Source organism: Diceros bicornis, chromosome 19 (assembly GCF_020826845.1).
Source record: "Diceros bicornis minor isolate mBicDic1 chromosome 19, mDicBic1.mat.cur, whole genome shotgun sequence".
NCBI classification, from domain to species: Eukaryota; Metazoa; Chordata; class Mammalia; order Perissodactyla; family Rhinocerotidae; genus Diceros; species Diceros bicornis.
Genome location: NC_080758.1, coordinates 27,883,103 through 27,900,630, shown reverse-complemented (window position 1 = coordinate 27,900,630; position 17,528 = coordinate 27,883,103). Strand labels below are relative to the sequence as shown.

The window sequence follows — 17,528 nt, the reverse complement described above, 5'->3', positions numbered from 1 at the left end:
TTCCATTGGCCAGAATTGGGTCACAGGCGCAAATCCAAACTAGTCATTAACAAGGGGGGTAGGAGAAGCATGATTACCTTCGAGTTAAGCCTTAGACTAATCAAGAATCACCTCCTGGGATCACGAGACCCAAAGAGGAGGACGGAATCAGTCATGATAGCAAGGAAGAAGAGGAGGATCCTGTTGGGGGGCATCAACAGGGAGCAAGTGCCGTGGGAAGCGTTGGCTCATGGCAGTGAGCAGTCGGGGTGAAGTTGACCTCGGAGAATCAAGAAATAGCTCTTTTTCTCACTGTCTGATTCTCCACTTCATCAAACAGGTCTTCTCCATGGGCTGGCAAGAGGCTCATGGCCACACACTGTTCCTAAATGCTGTGGTCCCAGCTTAGTGGCCCAGGGGAAAACAAGTTTCTCCCAGTTTTAAACCTATGGAGCCTGGCCTGGCCCATGAGCCAGGCACTCCTGCTGGGGAGACGGAGGATTGTGATGGACAGGCCTGGGTCGCTGCTGTCTCCAGTGCCAGGGGGCAGAGTGTTTGAATTGGTAGCCCCCCAGAACCAAAGGTGTAAGGTGAGGGCAGGGCTCCAGAGCAAGAGAACAAATGCTGGGCAAGCCGGGACAGCAGCTCCTCCCCACGCGCTGTGATGGAACCCAGCCGAGGTGTAAGGAGAGCTTTCCCGGGCCGTGAGGGGTGAAGGTGTGTTGACCAAGCATCAAGGGCAGTATGGGCACTTGAAAGAGGGAGTAGAGCTTCAGCAAAGGGCTGGAGGCAGGAAAACGCTTGAGGGCCCTGGGAGCCGAGGCTCAGGGAGGGAGTGTGGCTGGGTTTAGGGGAGCAGCAGGAGAGGCCAGATTTGGGGAAGCCAAGGATGTCATGCCAAGGAGCCTGGACACCGTCCTCTAGGTAGTGGATGAGCCATTGGAAGGCTCTGAACAGCAAAATGACACTGTCATATTTGGTTTCTGGCACTTGGAATCCGGCTTTCTGGCCTGGGGAGAAGGCTCCTTGCCTCCTGCTAGGCGTGGAGCTCAGAGGCAGTATAGCAGAGTGGTTAAGTGTGTATGTGCTGAAGTCAGGCTGGCTGGATGTGAATCTTAGATCTGACACTTGCTGCCTGTGTGGCCTTAGGGAAGAGACTTCACCTCCCTGGGCCCTGGTTTCCACATCCACCACTCAGAATTGAATGGCACCAGGATTGGGAGGATCGCATGAGGAAATCTGTAAATCATTGTGACTCTGCATTCAAGGCAGGAAGAAGTGGGCAGGGAGGGGCGTCTGTACGTTTATTAGGAAGGCACAAGCTTACCCATAACCCCCAGCATACCTCTGTTTACATACCATTGGTCAGAGCTGGGTCACGTGACCACCCCTAGTGGCAAGGGAATCAAGAATTCAGGGACTGGGATTGTCCTGATTGTCTTAGCCTTACACTACACCTGATCCATCACCTGGGAAGGCTGCCCCACACAGAATCAGGACTGGGTTAGTAAAGATGGCGTGGGTTACCAGTTAACACTGTGCAAATCACCTAATCCTATGGGATCAGTTCTGTTGTTATATCCATTTCACAGGTGAGAAAACTAGGGCACAGAGAAGTTAAGTAACTTGTGCAAAGCCACACAGCAAAGCCAGGATTCAGACCCACGCAGTCTGACCCTGAAGCCCACACTTAACTGCTCTTCTGCTCACAAGGCCCTCTGGATGAAATCCGGTTACAGCTGCCCCTTGCCATAATTGGACACAGGGGACGTTTCTCTCAATCTGTATTTGTCCAGACAAGCTGCAGCAGGATTTCTGAGAGGGCTTCAAGCAAGGAATTGGTAGGTGTGTGGCCTTTTCTCCCTCAGCATATGCAGAAAGAGCCTATAGCCCAGGCTCCCCCTGCTTCAGAACGAGGGCCACCGTCTGTCCGGCCCCTGTTGTAGTGTGACGGAATGCCTATTGGACGTCAGCACTGTGTGTACTCTCTTATTTCTTTTATGTACTGTGCTTTAGAGTCGATCCTATTTAACCAAAGGGTTCCATGGCTTTAAAAGGGTATTGAAACTGTATAGAATGTGAGTTATAGCTCAATAAAGGCATTAAGCCTTTGGCCTAGATGATCCTAGATTCTTCCCCACTCTAACCAGCTGTGATTCCAGATGGAAACATTGCCCTTCGGCCTGTCAACATTCTCTCGCCTCCCCATCCCCATATCCCTACCCAGGTTCACATGGCAGTGGTGGGAGGCTAGGAGTCAAAGTGGGTGGGGCTCTCACCAATTGCTTGTTTCCCTGCCTCCCCCTGCAGTGGTGTTTCCCCAGGATCTGCTGGAGAAGGGCCTCGAAGCAGACAACTTTGCCATGCTGGGTCTCGGAGATATCGTCATTCCAGGTGACCAGGCTGGGGTCGGGGCCATGGTGCAGGGGCTGGAGGGGGCATTCCCTGTACTGTGAAACAGACAGCCTTACCATTGGGAAAGAGAAAGGGGAAGGGTTAGGCCAGGTGATTCCACACCCCTAGCCCTGGTGAGCCCAGGGGTTTGGTAGAGGAGTCCACTCAACACATATTATAGAGAGCCAGTCATGTGCCCGGCCCCAAGCTGGGCACTGGAGGGACAGCAATGAGCAAGACTGTCCTCACAGAGCTGCTGGTCTGGGAGCACAGACATTACTCAGGAACAATAAAAATAAATGTGTGTGACAGACTGAAATACACTCTGAAAAAGCACATTCTGGGACGGTCTTAAAGGAACCTGACCCCTCTCACACACCTACACATGTCCACGCCCCTTCCCAATGTGTGCAAGAATTACAGATGTGCTAGAACTGCCTAATCTCCGTGGTCCCCCTCTCCCCTGTGCTGGGAGGGCTTCAGGGAGAACAGGCACTGTGTGTGGACACGGGGCACCATGGGTGTGGGCTCCTGCGTCTGTACTCTTAGAGGGACGCGGGGCATGCACCTGCTCGTCTGCACGAGCTAGCCTTTGAGCCCGTCATCTATGTGTGAGTGCTAGTCAGCACCTGTGGATATGGGCACAGGTGCCCTGTCTGTGGGCCCGAGCATGGGCATACGTCCCTGAGGGCCCACTGCCTTGCCTGGCCTCGGGGCACCAGCAGCCCATACTACCAGTCAGGAGAAGAAGGGCAAAGCTGAGCTGCACTCTGAGGGCAGCCAAGTGGCTGAGGCTTGGATGCTGTGTGTCTGCAGATCTGGGCCTGGTGTTGGGCAGTGAACATCCAGAGGGCATGCTTGTTCCCCTGTCCCAGAGGCTCAGAATCAGAGGATTAGAAGCACCCCTGGTGCTTGCTTAAAAGAAGAAAGTTTGGAACAAATTAAAAGCCACCTTATTTTCCAGCGTAGGAAGCAATTCTAATAACCTGGAAAGGCGCGGACATTTGTGTTGTGATCCGTGTGGAGAGGAGGCAGAGGCTGGCTCTCTCTTACCAGTGAGGACACTGAGGCTCAGCGTGAGGGACTTACATAAATTCACACACGAGTAGGCAACAGGGCCAGGACTCAGACCATGTCTGTCTGACTGTGAAAAAGGTCACACAGTCAGAGCTGCTCTTATGACAATGACAACAGTAATAAGATGATAATCACAGGAGCCCTCATTTGCCCCCACCTGGTGTGTGCCATGCACTATGTTAGGTGTTTTTATACATTGTATTTGCTGCTCCTAACAGTCCAGTGAGGTAAGGGGTGTTTCCATTTTACAGACGAGGAAACCGAGGTTCAAAGAGACTTGCCTAAGGCCTCGGGGACATGGGGGGTGTCATCCTGAGCCCAGGTGGCTCCGTACCTTGCAGTGCTATGAGGCAGAGAGGCTTGCTTCCCTGGGAGGAGGCAGCTCCATCAGATGGAGGAAATGGAGTCCCCTGAAGCATTTGGCTCAGTCCACAGGGGATGGTCTGTCACAAGCACCTACACCCATTTCCCCCGTGTCTTTGTTGGTCCTAGTTCTGCGCTTGAGGCTCCACAGGCCTTCTCTGCATGTCCGTATATACCTGTGTATATCTAAGTCCTTCAGCAGTCACAGTCGATGTAAGCTGACTGCACCCTCACAGAGCCTCAGTGGTATTCTTCAGAGAAGAATGGGTTTGGGGGCCTTGTTTTGAGGACCAGATGCCTTATTAGGAGTAAAAGCTTCTGGTGGAGCCCTGACACCTGGATTAGTTGAACAGTTATAGAATTCAGCCGCCAGGGGGCACTGAGTCCACAGCTTTGTTTCCAGAAAGGCAGCATTTGCCTACTCTTCTCCAGCAACTCCCTACTCACAGTCTTCACTAAAATTGATCATATGTCGCCAGTTGGTACTTCTGATAAGCACAGAATGTGAGAGCCTAACTTCAACTAAATGAGATTCAGCCCTTAGGCTGTCTGAGCCCAAACACCAGTCAGGAAGACAAACACACAGACGGATGTGGTGTATGGCTAGAGGCTAGAGGCTGTGTCTGGGATTTTTAGGCTTCTGGGGCGTGTGGGCTGGGTTTTGAAGTGTAAATAGGAGTGCAGTGGGTGGACTAAGGTAACCGTTCTCTCTTGAACTCCTTCAGGGCCTCCTAATGGTCTACTTGTTCCTACTCTCTCCCTCCAACCAAGCAGCCGCCATAGGGGTCTTTTCCAAAATCTGTTTAGGTGGTTCTCCTGCTTAGAACTCGTCCAGTGTGTCCCCTTACTCTCAGGGTGAAGACCCAACTCCTCTTCATGCCCTGTAGTGCCATGCATGGCTGATCCATCCCCTGCATCTCCTGCTCTGGGTTGCAGCCATACTGGCTCCTTGACCCCTGTCACACCCCCGGAGCCCTCTTTCCTCAAGACCTTTGTACATGCTGTTCCCTCTCCCTGGCAAGTATCCACTTCCTCAAAGAAGCTTGCCTGCCTGCCCCCAGCCTGGGTCTCATCCCCTCATACACCTTCCCATGATACAGGAATCACCCTTGCAGTTACAGTCTTAGGTTGATTTTTGTTAACATTCGATCAGCTTGTCTGCCCCATTGCCTGAGCTCTCTGAGAGCAGAGATTCTGCTTCCTCGGTATTGCCTACAGTGCCTGGTAGTTAGCAGGCACCCAATAAACATTTGAGTGGAGGACCCAGTGTACACAGTATGCTATGAGGTTCCCAGTCAACATGGTCCCAGGCCAAAGCAAAATCCTGGGACCTTCTCATTGTTCTAGGTAGCCTGATGGTAGAGAATCGGGATTTCAGTTGGCAGTGCTGGCTATACCCTTGGCCCCCGATGATTGCTCCATGACTGGGAACTCCAGGTTGGGGACCAAGTTGCATGTTAGTTCCCTACCCTGCTCCTCCCTGGGACTCCGTCTCATAGCCCTCCTGAGGCGCTGGTGTCCCTGCCACTGTCTAACCCTGGCTTTCTCCCCGCAGGGATCTTCATTGCCCTGCTGCTGCGTTTTGACATCAGGTAAGCTACGTAGGAGGCCTAACCCTCAGGCTCCACGAGGGAGAGGCCTTCCCCGGCAGGGAGGTCCTCCCGGGGTTCTGTAGCAGCTTGCAGGAGCCCAGAGAAGGGGACCAGACCCTTCACCCCCACGGCAGCCAGAGTAGTTTTGCTTTTATATGCATTTTGCATTTTGAGGTTCTAAATGTTCAAAGAGCCTATGGCAAAAAAAAAAAAAAAAAGTTAAGACTCTCAGGCCGAGAGATTTAAACCCAGAATGTCCTGGTGGTACCCATAGTGCTTTCTCACCGTGTGACCCTGGCAAATGACGTGACCTTTCTGAGCTAAGGCTTCTCATCCTTACATGTTCATGGTAAGCAACAGCTCCTACCCCAGGATTACCGAGAAAGTCTAGAAGGAGAGCTGAGCACAGGCTGACCTCAGTAGCTCTGGGGCAAATCCAGCTGCAGGCGCAGTCGTCATCCTTATCATTGCTTATCACCCCGGGGTCAGGTCACCGCATCCCAGCTGTTCTAGCTGTTCCCTACCCTCTCCCTACTCAGACCTTTTTCAGTCTATTATAGAAAGTGAGCACAAGGGAGGGGGAAGGGGGCTAACTTGGGTCACCACTTAGAAAAGGTGGCACTGAGCTAATGCACCCGGGCATCTGGGCCTGCCACCAGCAAGTGGCACTCAGTTGTCCCAGTGGAGGGCTTGCTGTTGTGTGTGCTTCATTTTGACATGGTTTATGAACTTTTCTTAGTCTCCTCGTGCCCAGTAATTGCAAAAACGGTAATGTTGACAATGGTAATGAGAAACTCAGTGCAAGCGTCATTGGAATCCAGTTTGCATGTGAAACGTAACTTTTCCCTACTCGCGTACATCTGGGTTATTTGGGTAGTGCCACGCTGGACCTCATGAACACACAGGCTTACAGTCTTTGGAAGGGACCTGGCCAGTTTGTAAGCAGAGGCACATCTGTGCCAGCTGCTCTACTCCTGGCTGTCCAGAGGTGATACAAAGAAAAGCCCACGAGAGTCCACGTGGCAGTTGTTGGAGACACAGATTCAGCTGCCAGCACCCTCAGAGGCAGAATCTCATTCCTGGCCTGGACTTGCAGGATAAGCAAGCCCTTCAGAGCTGGTTCCAGAATCTGTGCGACATTCCCAGAGGGAGTCATTTGCATCCCAGGCTTCACCACAGGGTAGCTCCCAATGTACTCTTCGCTCCAGGCTCATAAGCAGCCAGGGCAAGGAGAGAAGGGGGTCAGAAGTGCTCATTCATCCCACACGTTGCTGGGCACCATCCCAGGTGCTGGGGACACACACAGGTCGTGGTCTGGCATTGTAAAGGGGAGTCCGGTAGTGGCAGTGCCAGGTTGTTGTGGTTCAGCTATTCTGAAGTTGCTCTGGGATGAGCTGCCTCCAGGAAGCTGCTGGCAATTTATTCGTGTAGTCAGCATCTGTTCAGTCTTCACAACAGGTTACTGAACTGCTACATCCACTGCACCTAAGTAACAACGTACTTAAAGTTTGTGTATCAGTGTTTCTCAAAGCAGGAGCCACCTGTATCAGATTCACCTGAGTTGTGTCAAAATGCAGATTCCCTGACCTGTTATTTCAGACTCCCTGGGAAATGGACCTAGAACACTGTATTTTTTTTTTTACAAGCTTTCCAGGTGACTTTTTATCCTGGCTAAAGTCTTATACCTACTGTTCTAGGCTACAGCATTTGCTATTCAACAACCCCCAGGGAGATGGCTCATGGTTCCCCATTTTGCAGATGAATAAACAGGCTGAGAGAGGAAAAGTGACTTGTCCAAAGACACACAGCTAGGGCAGTAGCAGAGTGCACACCCACCTCCAGACTCCCAGCTACCCCACACAGCCTGCAGGCTCTTCCCAGCTCCCATCCTCAGAAGGGCTGCTGCTCCAGTGCCTACATCTAACCCTCCTCTTTCTCCCCACACCTTCCCTGAAGCTTGAAGAAGAACACCCACACCTACTTCTACACCAGCTTTGCAGCCTACATCTTCGGCCTGGGCCTTACCATCTTCATCATGCATATCTTCAAGCACGCCCAGGTGAGTAGGACTGTACTCAGTATATCAGGAGTGCTTCCACTGCAAGGAACAGGGACTTACAGGGCTTATTTGTCACATATACAAGCAGTCCAGAGGTAGGTGCTACCCATGGTGACAAAGCAGGCTTGTCTGTGATTCTCTTGGCCTTTCACCTGTGGTTATCGCAAGATGGTTGCCTTCATCAGGAAGGCAAAACCTTTCTCAGAACCCTCTCAGCAGATTTTTGCCCACATCTCATGGGTCAGATCAGTGTCACATGGCCCCAGCTGTGATGTGGCTGGGAAAGAGAGGATGTGGGTTTCTCAGCCTTGGTAGTGGCAGCAAACAGAAGAACAGGATTGGGGTGGGTGTTGGGTGTTTCAACCCAGTGTCTGCCTCACCAGATAAGTGATAGGGTGTTGGGGCCCCCCTTCTCCCACTCGCCAGGCAGGCCAGGCTCTGCCTCCTTCTTCCACCAAGTTGGGTCCTGAGCTGCCACATAAGGAACCAGGTGGGCTGGGAGCTGTCAGTGTGGCCTAGAGAGGGGAAGGCTGGGAGGGGAAAGCAGCAGACAGGATTACTCTCTGCTGGAGATGAGAGCACTTCCTGTGTGCCAGGCTCTGCTCAGGACTTGATGAGAGTCTTCGTGAACAAATGAGGGAACTGGAGTTGCGGTGCCATATGGCAGGTCTGTGATGGAGCCAGGATTCAAACCTGTGTCACGTGAAAACAAAGCCCAGGCTCTGAACCCCCGGCCACAGGGAAGGCAGTGTGGATTGGAGGCTTAGGCAGCCCTGGCAGGAATCCAGACTTCACCATCTGCGAGCCACGGGACTCCAGGCGGGTTGCTGAAGTTACATTCCACATTCCTCATAGATGCATAAAAACAGGAAATGAGTCTAAATAATAGTAGCCACCTTGGGGTTGTTTGAGGATGAAATGAGTTAATATAGGTAAAGTGCTCAGAACCATGCCTGGTCCAGTCGGTATTAGCTGTCATTATTGTCCCCATTTCCCCTCTGTCTTCTCTCCTCCTCCTGCCCGCTTCCCAGGGCACCAGCCACAGAAGAGCCACCTTTGAATTAATACAAGAGCTGTTTGTTGAGCAGTTACTCTGTGCCGGGCACTGCGCTAAGCCCTTTTGCTCATTAATTCATTTAGTGCTTACAATATTTTCATATCTACAATATCTGTGAAATCAAGGCCAGTATTTTACAGAAGGTCCATGGTCCCCTAGCCCATAGGGGGAGAAACCAAGAACCCATGGGGAACCACCTCTCATTCACTTCTGCTCCAGATGGCCTGGAGAGCTGTGCAAGCTGAGAGTGACATGCACTTGGCAAGAAGTTCAGAGACAGTAGTTGGACCTGGATTGGGGGGAGCAGCTCAGAGGCCTCTTAGAGGTCTCCAGCTCTAAGCCCCATTAGATTCCAAGCCCAGAGCCATTCCCTTGGCCGCCACCAGGTGGCAGGCTTGCCTTCTGTCTGGGCTGGACTTGTGGAGGATCCCACTGGGAGCTCTCACAGGCTGGAACAGAGCTGGGCCTCTCTGTGGGGAAACTGTAACCCAGAGAGAAAAGGAGACTCCCCTGAGTCACACAGAAAATCAAGCTAGCCCCAGGCCTGTGCTGCTCCCCAGCAGTAGCCCAGCTGTTCTCCCCTGTCATCCACATGGGCATCTCCCTGAAAATCTTTCTTGGGAAGGGATCCGGGACACAAGGGGAACCTGTTCCATGAGGTCTCTCTCCCTCTCCAAGACACACGCAGTCCCAGTGCCAGCAGTTCCCTAGATAGGGGTCACCTCTGCCTATGTGGTCCTCAAGCCATTCGGCCTCCATCAAAAACCCATTCCAAGCCAGGAGGCTAGCAGCCTCCTAGAAAGGCCCTGAATGATGATCAGGTGTCCTCACTATGCAAGGGAGAAGGAAGCCCAGAGAGGAAAGCAATTTATCTGTGGTCACACAACAAAGCCAAGGCAGGATGGAGAGCCAGGTGTCCTGACTCCCAGTCACCGCCCTGAGTGGTACATCCCAGCCTCTCCTTAGCACTGACTTTCTTTGGAGAGGTTCCCTGGTGCCTTGAGAGGAAAGAAAATAATAGGCTTGTATCCCTCTGATAATAGCAAACTCACTGCCTCCCAAAGGAGCCCCTCAGTGGCTACTGGCCCTCCAAGGAGGCAGGCCTCGCGGGGGCCAGACTTTCCCCCCTGGAAGCCCTCTGTTTTGCCCAGCCTGGCGTTGGTGAAGAAAATACACTGGACTTAGAGACAGGAACCTGGGTCCACATTCTGAGCAATGGTGTGATTTAGGGCAGATCCTTTTCCCTCCTCTGATCCTCATCTCTTCATCTATAAAATGGGTATGAGGAGGTCAATTTTTCAGAAATTAAATTTTAATGTTTGTATTTGTTTCCTTTTATATTTCATTAATTTTTGCTTTTGCCTTCATTATTTTCTTTCTAGCTTTGGGTGTTTATTCTTTTTCTAGCTTCTTGATTTGGAAGCTCAGATTATTTATTTCAAGTCTTTCTAATAAATGCACTTAGGGTTATAAATTTTCCTCTGAGTACTGCTTTGGCTGCCTGTCACAAATTTTGGTGCAAACCTTTGTCATTGTGATTTCTATCACTCTTGGCCCGAAGCTTAGCTCATAGCAAAGGCCTGATGCAGTGGGAGAAGCTCAGCTGCCCCAGTTCAAATCCCAGCTCAGCTACTTACACACCCTGTGTGACCCTGAGCAAGTCATTTGCCCCTGTCTGAACCTCCGTAGCATCATCTTTAAAACTCAGATCCTAGTACTTATGGTGTCATTAGATTCAAGAATAATATATATGAAGTGATGTGGTTTACAGCCCACCCACGGCAGGTGCCAAGAAATGGTCTGAAGGTCAGGCTCAGGGGCTGTGGAGCCCTGTTGTCTGGCCAGGGGCTGGCCGTGCCTTGGGAATGTCGTCTCCTCACCCTCACCCCAGTCATCTCCAGGACACCCTCTTGGCTTTGTGAGCACTGTGAAGGAGCCATTGCGTAGTATTGACCAGGGCCTCTTCTGAGTGGCAGGAATACAGCAGTGAACAGGACAGCCGTGGAGCCTGCCCTCACGGAGCTCACAGCCTAGTAGGAGAGACTCATCTGTAATGGCACAGGGATGTTTCGTTCCCAATTGCCAGAGAATGCTGTGAAGGATTGCAGGGGCCCCCCAGTGTGTGCCATGAGAGGACCTGACTCCATGCAAGTAAAGGCTCCCGCATGGAAGTAACAGCTGAGCTGAGGTCTGAAGGAGGAGGAGACTAGGCACAAGTGGGAAGAGCATCCCAGAAACCGCATGTGCAGAGGTCCTGTGGCTGGAGGTGACAAGGATGACCAAAATGAGGCCAGTGTGTCCAGAGTAGGGCAGGTCAGGTGAGGTTGGAGAAGGAAGCAGGGGTCACATCTCATGGGGACTTCAGGCCGCTGGGAGCATAGGGGCCATGGAGGGTTGAACGTAGAGTGATGTCCAGCTTCCAGTTGCTGCAAGGAAAAGAATGGCTTTAGAGTCCAGTATGCATGAGGTTTGGTCCGTGGTTGACTAGACCTCAGAGGCCTGAGCTGTCCCCTCTCCTCCCAAAGCATCAGCCCTCCTCCAGTACACAAGGAGGACGGTCACGGGATGTGGGGATGGCCTGAAACGCTCCCTGGGAGGCCCGAGTTCAGTGCACACAGTAGGTGCTCCATGAACAGGGCCTGTTAGTAGAATTGTCCTGTCCTCCAAACCCAGCTTCACCGGGAGTCTCATCACGGGCTCTGGGCCCAGACCACCTGGGCATGAATCCCGGCAGAGCCAGTGACCAGCTGGGTGACCTCAATACAGGCCACAGCAAGTACTCCATATATAGCAGCTGTGTCATCGTCATTGTCATCATCATCATAACAGCATCTCCTGAAATTTGTTAAAAATGCAAACTTCTGGCCCCAGACCTAGGGAAGCAGGGTCTCTGGGAATAGGACCAACCCAGGAGGTTGCATGTTTGAACCTGGTGTCTCAGGTGATTCATACGCTGCCAGCCAGGCTCCTGGGCACCCTTTAAGCCTTGCATACTTGAGTTTCTTGCGTTCCCTCCCACAGAGGAGCAACCCTGCTCTGGGAGTCGGGAGCCGCAGGTTCAGGCCCGGTTCACTGACTTGCTCTGTGAACCTGGGCAGTCCCTGTCCCTCGGTCGCGCCCAGGAGAGGGTTGGAGTGATGGATGTCGCCCTGAGCAAGTGCCCTGCCCAACATTGCCTCACCAGCCTGTGTCCTTTCACAGCCTGCCCTCCTGTACCTGGTCCCTGCCTGCATCGGCTTTCCCATCCTGGTGGCACTGGCCAAAGGAGAAGTGACAGAGATGTTCAGGTAAGAGGGGGCAGAGGGCAGACGCTTGCATGGCACAGGTGTACCTGCAGGCAGCTAGTGGAGCCTGCCTGGGCTGTTTGTACACGTCTCCAGGGGAACACTCTTCCCACCACCAGCCCCACCCCTCACCCTTTCCGCCAACACGTAGGTGCCTGGCCTGTGAGCACCAGCAGGAACCTTTCTTTGGGCTGGAAGCCAGGGGAGGGCAAGGCCTGGGGGCTCTCTAGGCAGCCCCACACCCAGAGGCCAGCTGGGTCTTGAGAAGGGGCTGGCTGGTGTAGATATTGCCCTGGGCTGCCCTGCTGTCAGGAGCCCTGGGTTCCCAGCCTGACTCTGCCACCATGTGACTTGAGGCATGTCCTTCCCCTCTCCTGGCCTCAGTTTTCACATATAAGTTATGGGGGGACCCCAGTGTAACCATAGCTGGCTGGTTTCTCTGACTCAATCACACACATATTCCTTCCCCATAGCCGTAGCACACCTGCCATACACTGTGCACAGCCCCATCCATACCCCAAAGCCTGCGTGACTCTAACAGGTGTCTGCTCCCCAGCACCACTGGCCCCACCTGCCAACACCCAGAAATAACTGCCAGCTGCAATTGAAGCTGCCCACTCAGGCGCCTTCCACCCAGCTCCACCTGCCTGGCCTCCAGGTTGTCCCTGGAGCGCCTGCCAGGGTTTTCTGTGCACCTGGCTGCCTGCAGGGGAACCTGTGACTCAGCCCTCCCCTGTTATCTGCCTCTGCCCTCCCTGCCCTGCCCAGAAGCCCCAGGCTCCCAACCTGCCTGCCCGTATCTCCTGGCCTGGCAAAGCCCTGTGGACTCTGAGGCGAGGCTGAGGGGGTGAACTTGGGGGCAGATCTTGGGGAGCTCTGGGGACAGGAGTGGGACCTGATCCCTGAGCTCAGCACCTGCCCCTCACCCTCCTCTGACTCTCATCCACTCTCAGCCCCAGGCCCCCACCCCTTGGGGTAACCTCCCCAGACCCTTCATGGGGTCAAGCTCTGAACACCCCCAGCCAGGGCAGAGGGTGTGCTTCAACCACTTGCTACTTGGTTTCCCTAAATGTTCTGCCATGTGGGCACTGTGCCCTCCTTTCTGCCCCCGCCCCTCAGGAGGGTCTTAGGGGGAGGTGAAAAAGCAGGTGGTCTCTCTTCTCTTTCTGTCCATCTCTCTCCCTAATCCTCCACCTTATCCTTTGTTTTACTTTTCCCTTTATTGGCGCTCCCTTTTTTATTCATTTATTTTTAAATAGGTAACACATTCACATGGTTCCGAGTTCATGGCTGTGAGAGGGACAACCCCTTCACACCCCAGCCGCCCCACAGGCCAGCTCCGTCACACACACGTTCTGAGACATCTTTGCACCTAAAGCAAATGTGTGGATGTAATCTTGCACAGATGGGGGCATTCTCGGAGCATCCTGCGTCTTGATTTTTCACACAACAGTGTCTTAGAGATGTTTCTGCAGCAGCACGTATACATCTAGAGCGTCCTTGTTCTTTTGTGCAGCTGTGTAGCATCCCCTGTATAGGTACATCTTTTCTTTTTTATTCTCCAAGTAATACCGGCTTCTTTCCACAGAGTCGGAAAGTGCAGACATAGATAAAAATAGTCACAGTTCTGCTCCCTGCTCCTTGGAAGGAAAATCTCTGTCCTCCCTCAGTCTTTTCCTCTCCATCTCTTTTTTCTGTCTGTCTGTCTGTCTCTCACACAGCTACGAGTCCTCGGCGGAAATCCTGCCTCATACCCCGAGGCTCACCCACTTCCCCACAGTCTCGGGCTCCCCAGCCAGCCTGGCCGACTCCATGCAGCAGAAGCTAGCCGGCCCTCGCCGCCGGCGCCCGCAGAATCCCAGCGCCATGTAATACCCAGCGGGTGCCCACCTGCCCGCTTCCCCCCACTGCCCCGGGGCCCAAGGTAGGGCAGACCCCCCAGCTCCAGCGTATGGGGCAGGGAGTATTGCCAGGGGCAGGCAGCAGGAGGCAGCTCCTCCACAACCACCAGGCAGTCAGTGCACCCGGCCGTGGGGCCGTGGAGCAGAGCAACCCAGAACCTCCCTGTCCACACCAGTAATGCGGGGCTCACGTGAGAGAGTGCAGATCAACAGCCCTTGCCATACGGTAGTAGTACTGTTACTGCTCACTGTATATATATAACCTTGGGCAAGTCACTTTCCTCTTTCGGAGCCTCTCATTGTTCATCTGTAAGTGGGCACATTCCTGCCTCGCAGGTTGACCTGGTGAGGAAATGTGGGTATTGTCCTTGGCGTGAACTCAGCTGCTCAGTGAGTGGAGCCGATAGTAAGAGCTGAGCCAGGATGTCCGCCTTCAAGGTGGCACCTTGCCACTTGCCAGTAGAGCAACCCTCCGCCCACCCACACCCCTGGGGCTGAGCTGTTTGACTCCTGCCATGTGCCCTGGGAGGCAGCCCATCTCCCATAGCCTCGTCCAGGCCACCCCGTTTTTTACCCCATTCTCTCCAGCGGAAGGTTCAAGAAACTTAAAGTTGGTCCACACAAGCCCAAGCCCAACCTCTTCCATTTGCCGCTGCCCTTGCCACCACCAGGCGCAGAGCAGAGCAGCCTGTCAGAGGCGGGCACACAGTGGGCCAGGGCCAGGTACTGGAAGATGCTGGGCCATGGATGTGGGGCTGTTGTTCCTCGTGAGCCTGGGGGTTTCCTGGGATGGTGGGGAGGTGGGGCACAAGGTTCTACTCTCCCCGCTCCTCTAAATGTGGTGTTTTTATTGTTTTGTTTTTGGTCAGTTATGAGGAGTCAAACCCTAAGGACCCAGCGGCAGTGACAGAATCCAAAGAGGGAACAGAGGCCTCAGCATCGAAGGGGCTGGAGAAGAAGGAGAAATGATGCGGCCGGTGCCTGACCCTCTGCGGGCCAGACCAGACAGGCAGGGATGGACCAGCACAGGCCTGCACAGGCAGAGGCCCAGGAGGCCCGGCAGCTCCAGCAGAGGGGTGCGGGCGGCAGGATCCCTCCAGCGGGGCCTCTGTGGCCTGGTTTCCTCTCCCCCTTCTCTGGCGTCCTTCTGCCCTCCCCATCCCCTGCAGGCAAAGGAAGCCCCCAACTTCCCCCACCCTCCCAGGTGCCAGGTGGGAAAAGGGGGTCTGATTTTTAGACTTTTGTATTGTGGACTGACTTTGCCTCACATTAAAAACTCATCCCATTGCTCGGGCAGGCCCCTGCACTCCTGGAAAGGTTCTGCACCCAGCATCTTGTGTTGGGTTTACTAGCTCTCACCCTCCCACCCAGAAACTTTACTATAAGCCCCTTCCTGAGGACTTCCTCGGGGACTATTGCAACCTGGAGGGGAGGCCCTGACCTCCCAGCCCCTCCATCCTCCTGGATGCCCACCCAGTGGCCGGTCTGCCAGCTCAGCACCCCCAAGGACGCCTTCTGGCCAGCAGAGGGGGCCCATGAGCGCTCCTCTCCCCGCAGCCGTTCAGTTTCCCTCACTACCTTCCTCCCAACACTTGGGGGCAGCGACAGAATTGGACAGGTGCTAGTGGTTGAAAGGTGGGGTGGGCAAAAGGCTGACCTGACTCAGCAAGAGGACCAGTATCTGAAAGGAACAGAAATGGGCAGGGCCTCATGGGCCCCAGGGACGAGTTTAGATTTTATTCCCAGATTGGCAGGAGCCAGCTTCCCTGGTCCCAATGTCCATATGGCTTCAGCTGGGTCAAGGCCCCATGGCTCCCATTCTGCCCATTTCCAAGGTTCTTCCAAAATGACTACTGCAAGGCCTGCTTCTAGGAGCCACCCCCCTTCCCCACAGCGAGGCCAGTCACAGCACAAGGGCCAGAGCTCCTGGAGAGTCTAGAGTGGGAAAGGATTGGGCCCAGTGCTTCTGGGAGGCCATCCAGGTCCGAGAGCTGGAGATCCCAGAACCAGAGTTTCTCCAAGGTTTGCTGAAGACAGCAGCCCTGGCCTGCAGGAGAACCCCCAGTCAACCAGGCAAGGAGTAGGCACAGCCCTCATCCACCTGCCTGGTGCAGAGTCACTCGGTGGAGAAAGTGAGCTGGGAGAGGGTGGCTACTGTCCTAAGACTCAGGCCTCCAACTCCCAGCCCAGGCCTCTCCCTTGCCCAAGCTTCAGCTTCAAAGGCTGAAAATAACAGTGGCTTCCAGACAATTTGGAGGTGGCTGAAGGACAAGTATGAGCAGACATTTGGAAGTATTGCTGTAATATTCTCACTAGGGATTGAGTGTTACATGTACCAAGCACCTCAGCACAGGATTTCACTGAATTCTCCGTCTTGGGCTGTAGGTGCCAGTATTCACCCCATTGTGCAAATGAGAGAGTTGAGGCAGCTTGCCCATAGACATGGATTCCATCTCAAGCAATCCAAATAGAATTCCAGAGGTCCTAAGGACTGTGCAACTCCTCTCCAGAGCCCTGGGCCTGAGTCACAGTGGCTGGTGTGCTGGGCACCTTTGAGCCAGCCACCCAACTTCTCTGGGCATACAAGTCTATGGAAAGGAAAAGAAGCATAGAAAATCTCAAAGGCTTCTCCCAGCCAGGGGGGTCCCTTTCAGGGGCTTCTCGGATCTCTACCGCCTCCAGAGGGGAGGCCGTGTGGTCCTGGAACAAGGCCTCTCTGAGGGCGGCAGATGGGGCAGGCAGCCCAGGCACACAGCGCGGTTGGCTCTGCAGCCCAGAGCCCACAAAGGCCTCATTGAGTCACCGCCGGCCCCCGGCTGAGGCTGAGGTGGCAGTGGCGCCGGGCGCCTGCCACCTAATGACCATCCTGGCCTGGCCAGATGTTCCACAGACCTCGGCAGCGGCCATCCAGGGCCCGCCCGGCCAGCCAGCACCGCAGAGGCCACTCTAATTCCAATTAACCAGCTTCAGCTGAGCAAACAGCGGGCAGCGGTGGCCCAGCCCGGGCGGTAGGCCCGGCCCGCAGAGCCTCCGAGTCTAGACTCCAGATGTGAACTGCCACCGCCAGAGTCCCATGGAAAAATGGCAGCAGGCCGGGCACGGATTGGGCCTGCACGCTGGAGAGGCAGGGTGGGTGGCTGGCCAGGGCCCTGGGTGGGCCTAGTGCCAGCCTCACCCCAGGATGGGGGTGGATGCTCCGGAAACTGCTCCAGAACTCTCAAGTTCTGCCCCTGGTTTGTCCATCTCTGTGGCTTCAGTCTCCTTTGAGTACAGTAGGTGGGGCGCTCCAAGGGGGGAAGAGCAGCCCTGCTGAGAGCCCCCAGTATACACTTTCATTTGTATGTAACATCTCTAGCATCATGCTATGTATTTTAGAAATATTTATGTAATCATTATAACAACCCTACAAGGTAGATACCATCATTTTTACAGATAAAGGAAACTAAAGCAGAGAGACATTAAGTGCCTCAGGGGGGTTTGAACTAGGGTGCCTGGCTTCCAAGACCGTGATGTTCACCAGATGTGCTGTTTGACATGAATCAGGACACTGGATTCTGGGGTTCCCTGCTTGGCGTGGTGCTGGAGAAGGTGAGCGTCTGATGGAGAGGGCGGGCTGCCCACTCTTATCTTGTTTCCTTAGCTGTGAAATGGGTAAGACCCTCCCAAGGGGGACTCCAACTTTTGGGGGTAAAGCCTTGAGATGCCTTCTCAGACCTCAGCACCCAGTATGAGGTGGGCGCCGGTCAAGCCGTTTGGCACACCAAGGAACACAGGCCAAGCGCCCGCTCTGGAGCTGAAGTTGTGATCGGGGAGACAGACTTG

General features: G+C 54.0%; 1 protein-coding gene across 2 annotated transcripts in view; it reads left to right on the top strand.

Annotated features, from left to right (window-relative positions):
* Positions 1-15,012, top strand: part of HM13 (histocompatibility minor 13) — a 39,695-nt gene extending 24,683 nt beyond the window's left edge. The window contains exons 8-13 of one of the 2 annotated variants that reach the window (XM_058562994.1): positions 2,290-2,373; positions 5,369-5,405; positions 7,362-7,464; positions 11,723-11,808; positions 13,527-13,673; positions 14,576-15,012. In XM_058562994.1, coding sequence (XP_058418977.1) covers positions 2,290-2,373; positions 5,369-5,405; positions 7,362-7,464; positions 11,723-11,808; positions 13,527-13,673; positions 14,576-14,675 — 557 coding nt within the window. In that variant the 3' untranslated portion in view covers positions 14,676-15,012. The remainder of the gene's footprint in view (positions 1-2,289; positions 2,374-5,368; positions 5,406-7,361; positions 7,465-11,722; positions 11,809-13,526; positions 13,674-14,575) is intronic. The other variant, XM_058562993.1, reaches the window with a different exon arrangement.
* Positions 15,013-17,528: the final 2,516 nt, after the last annotated feature.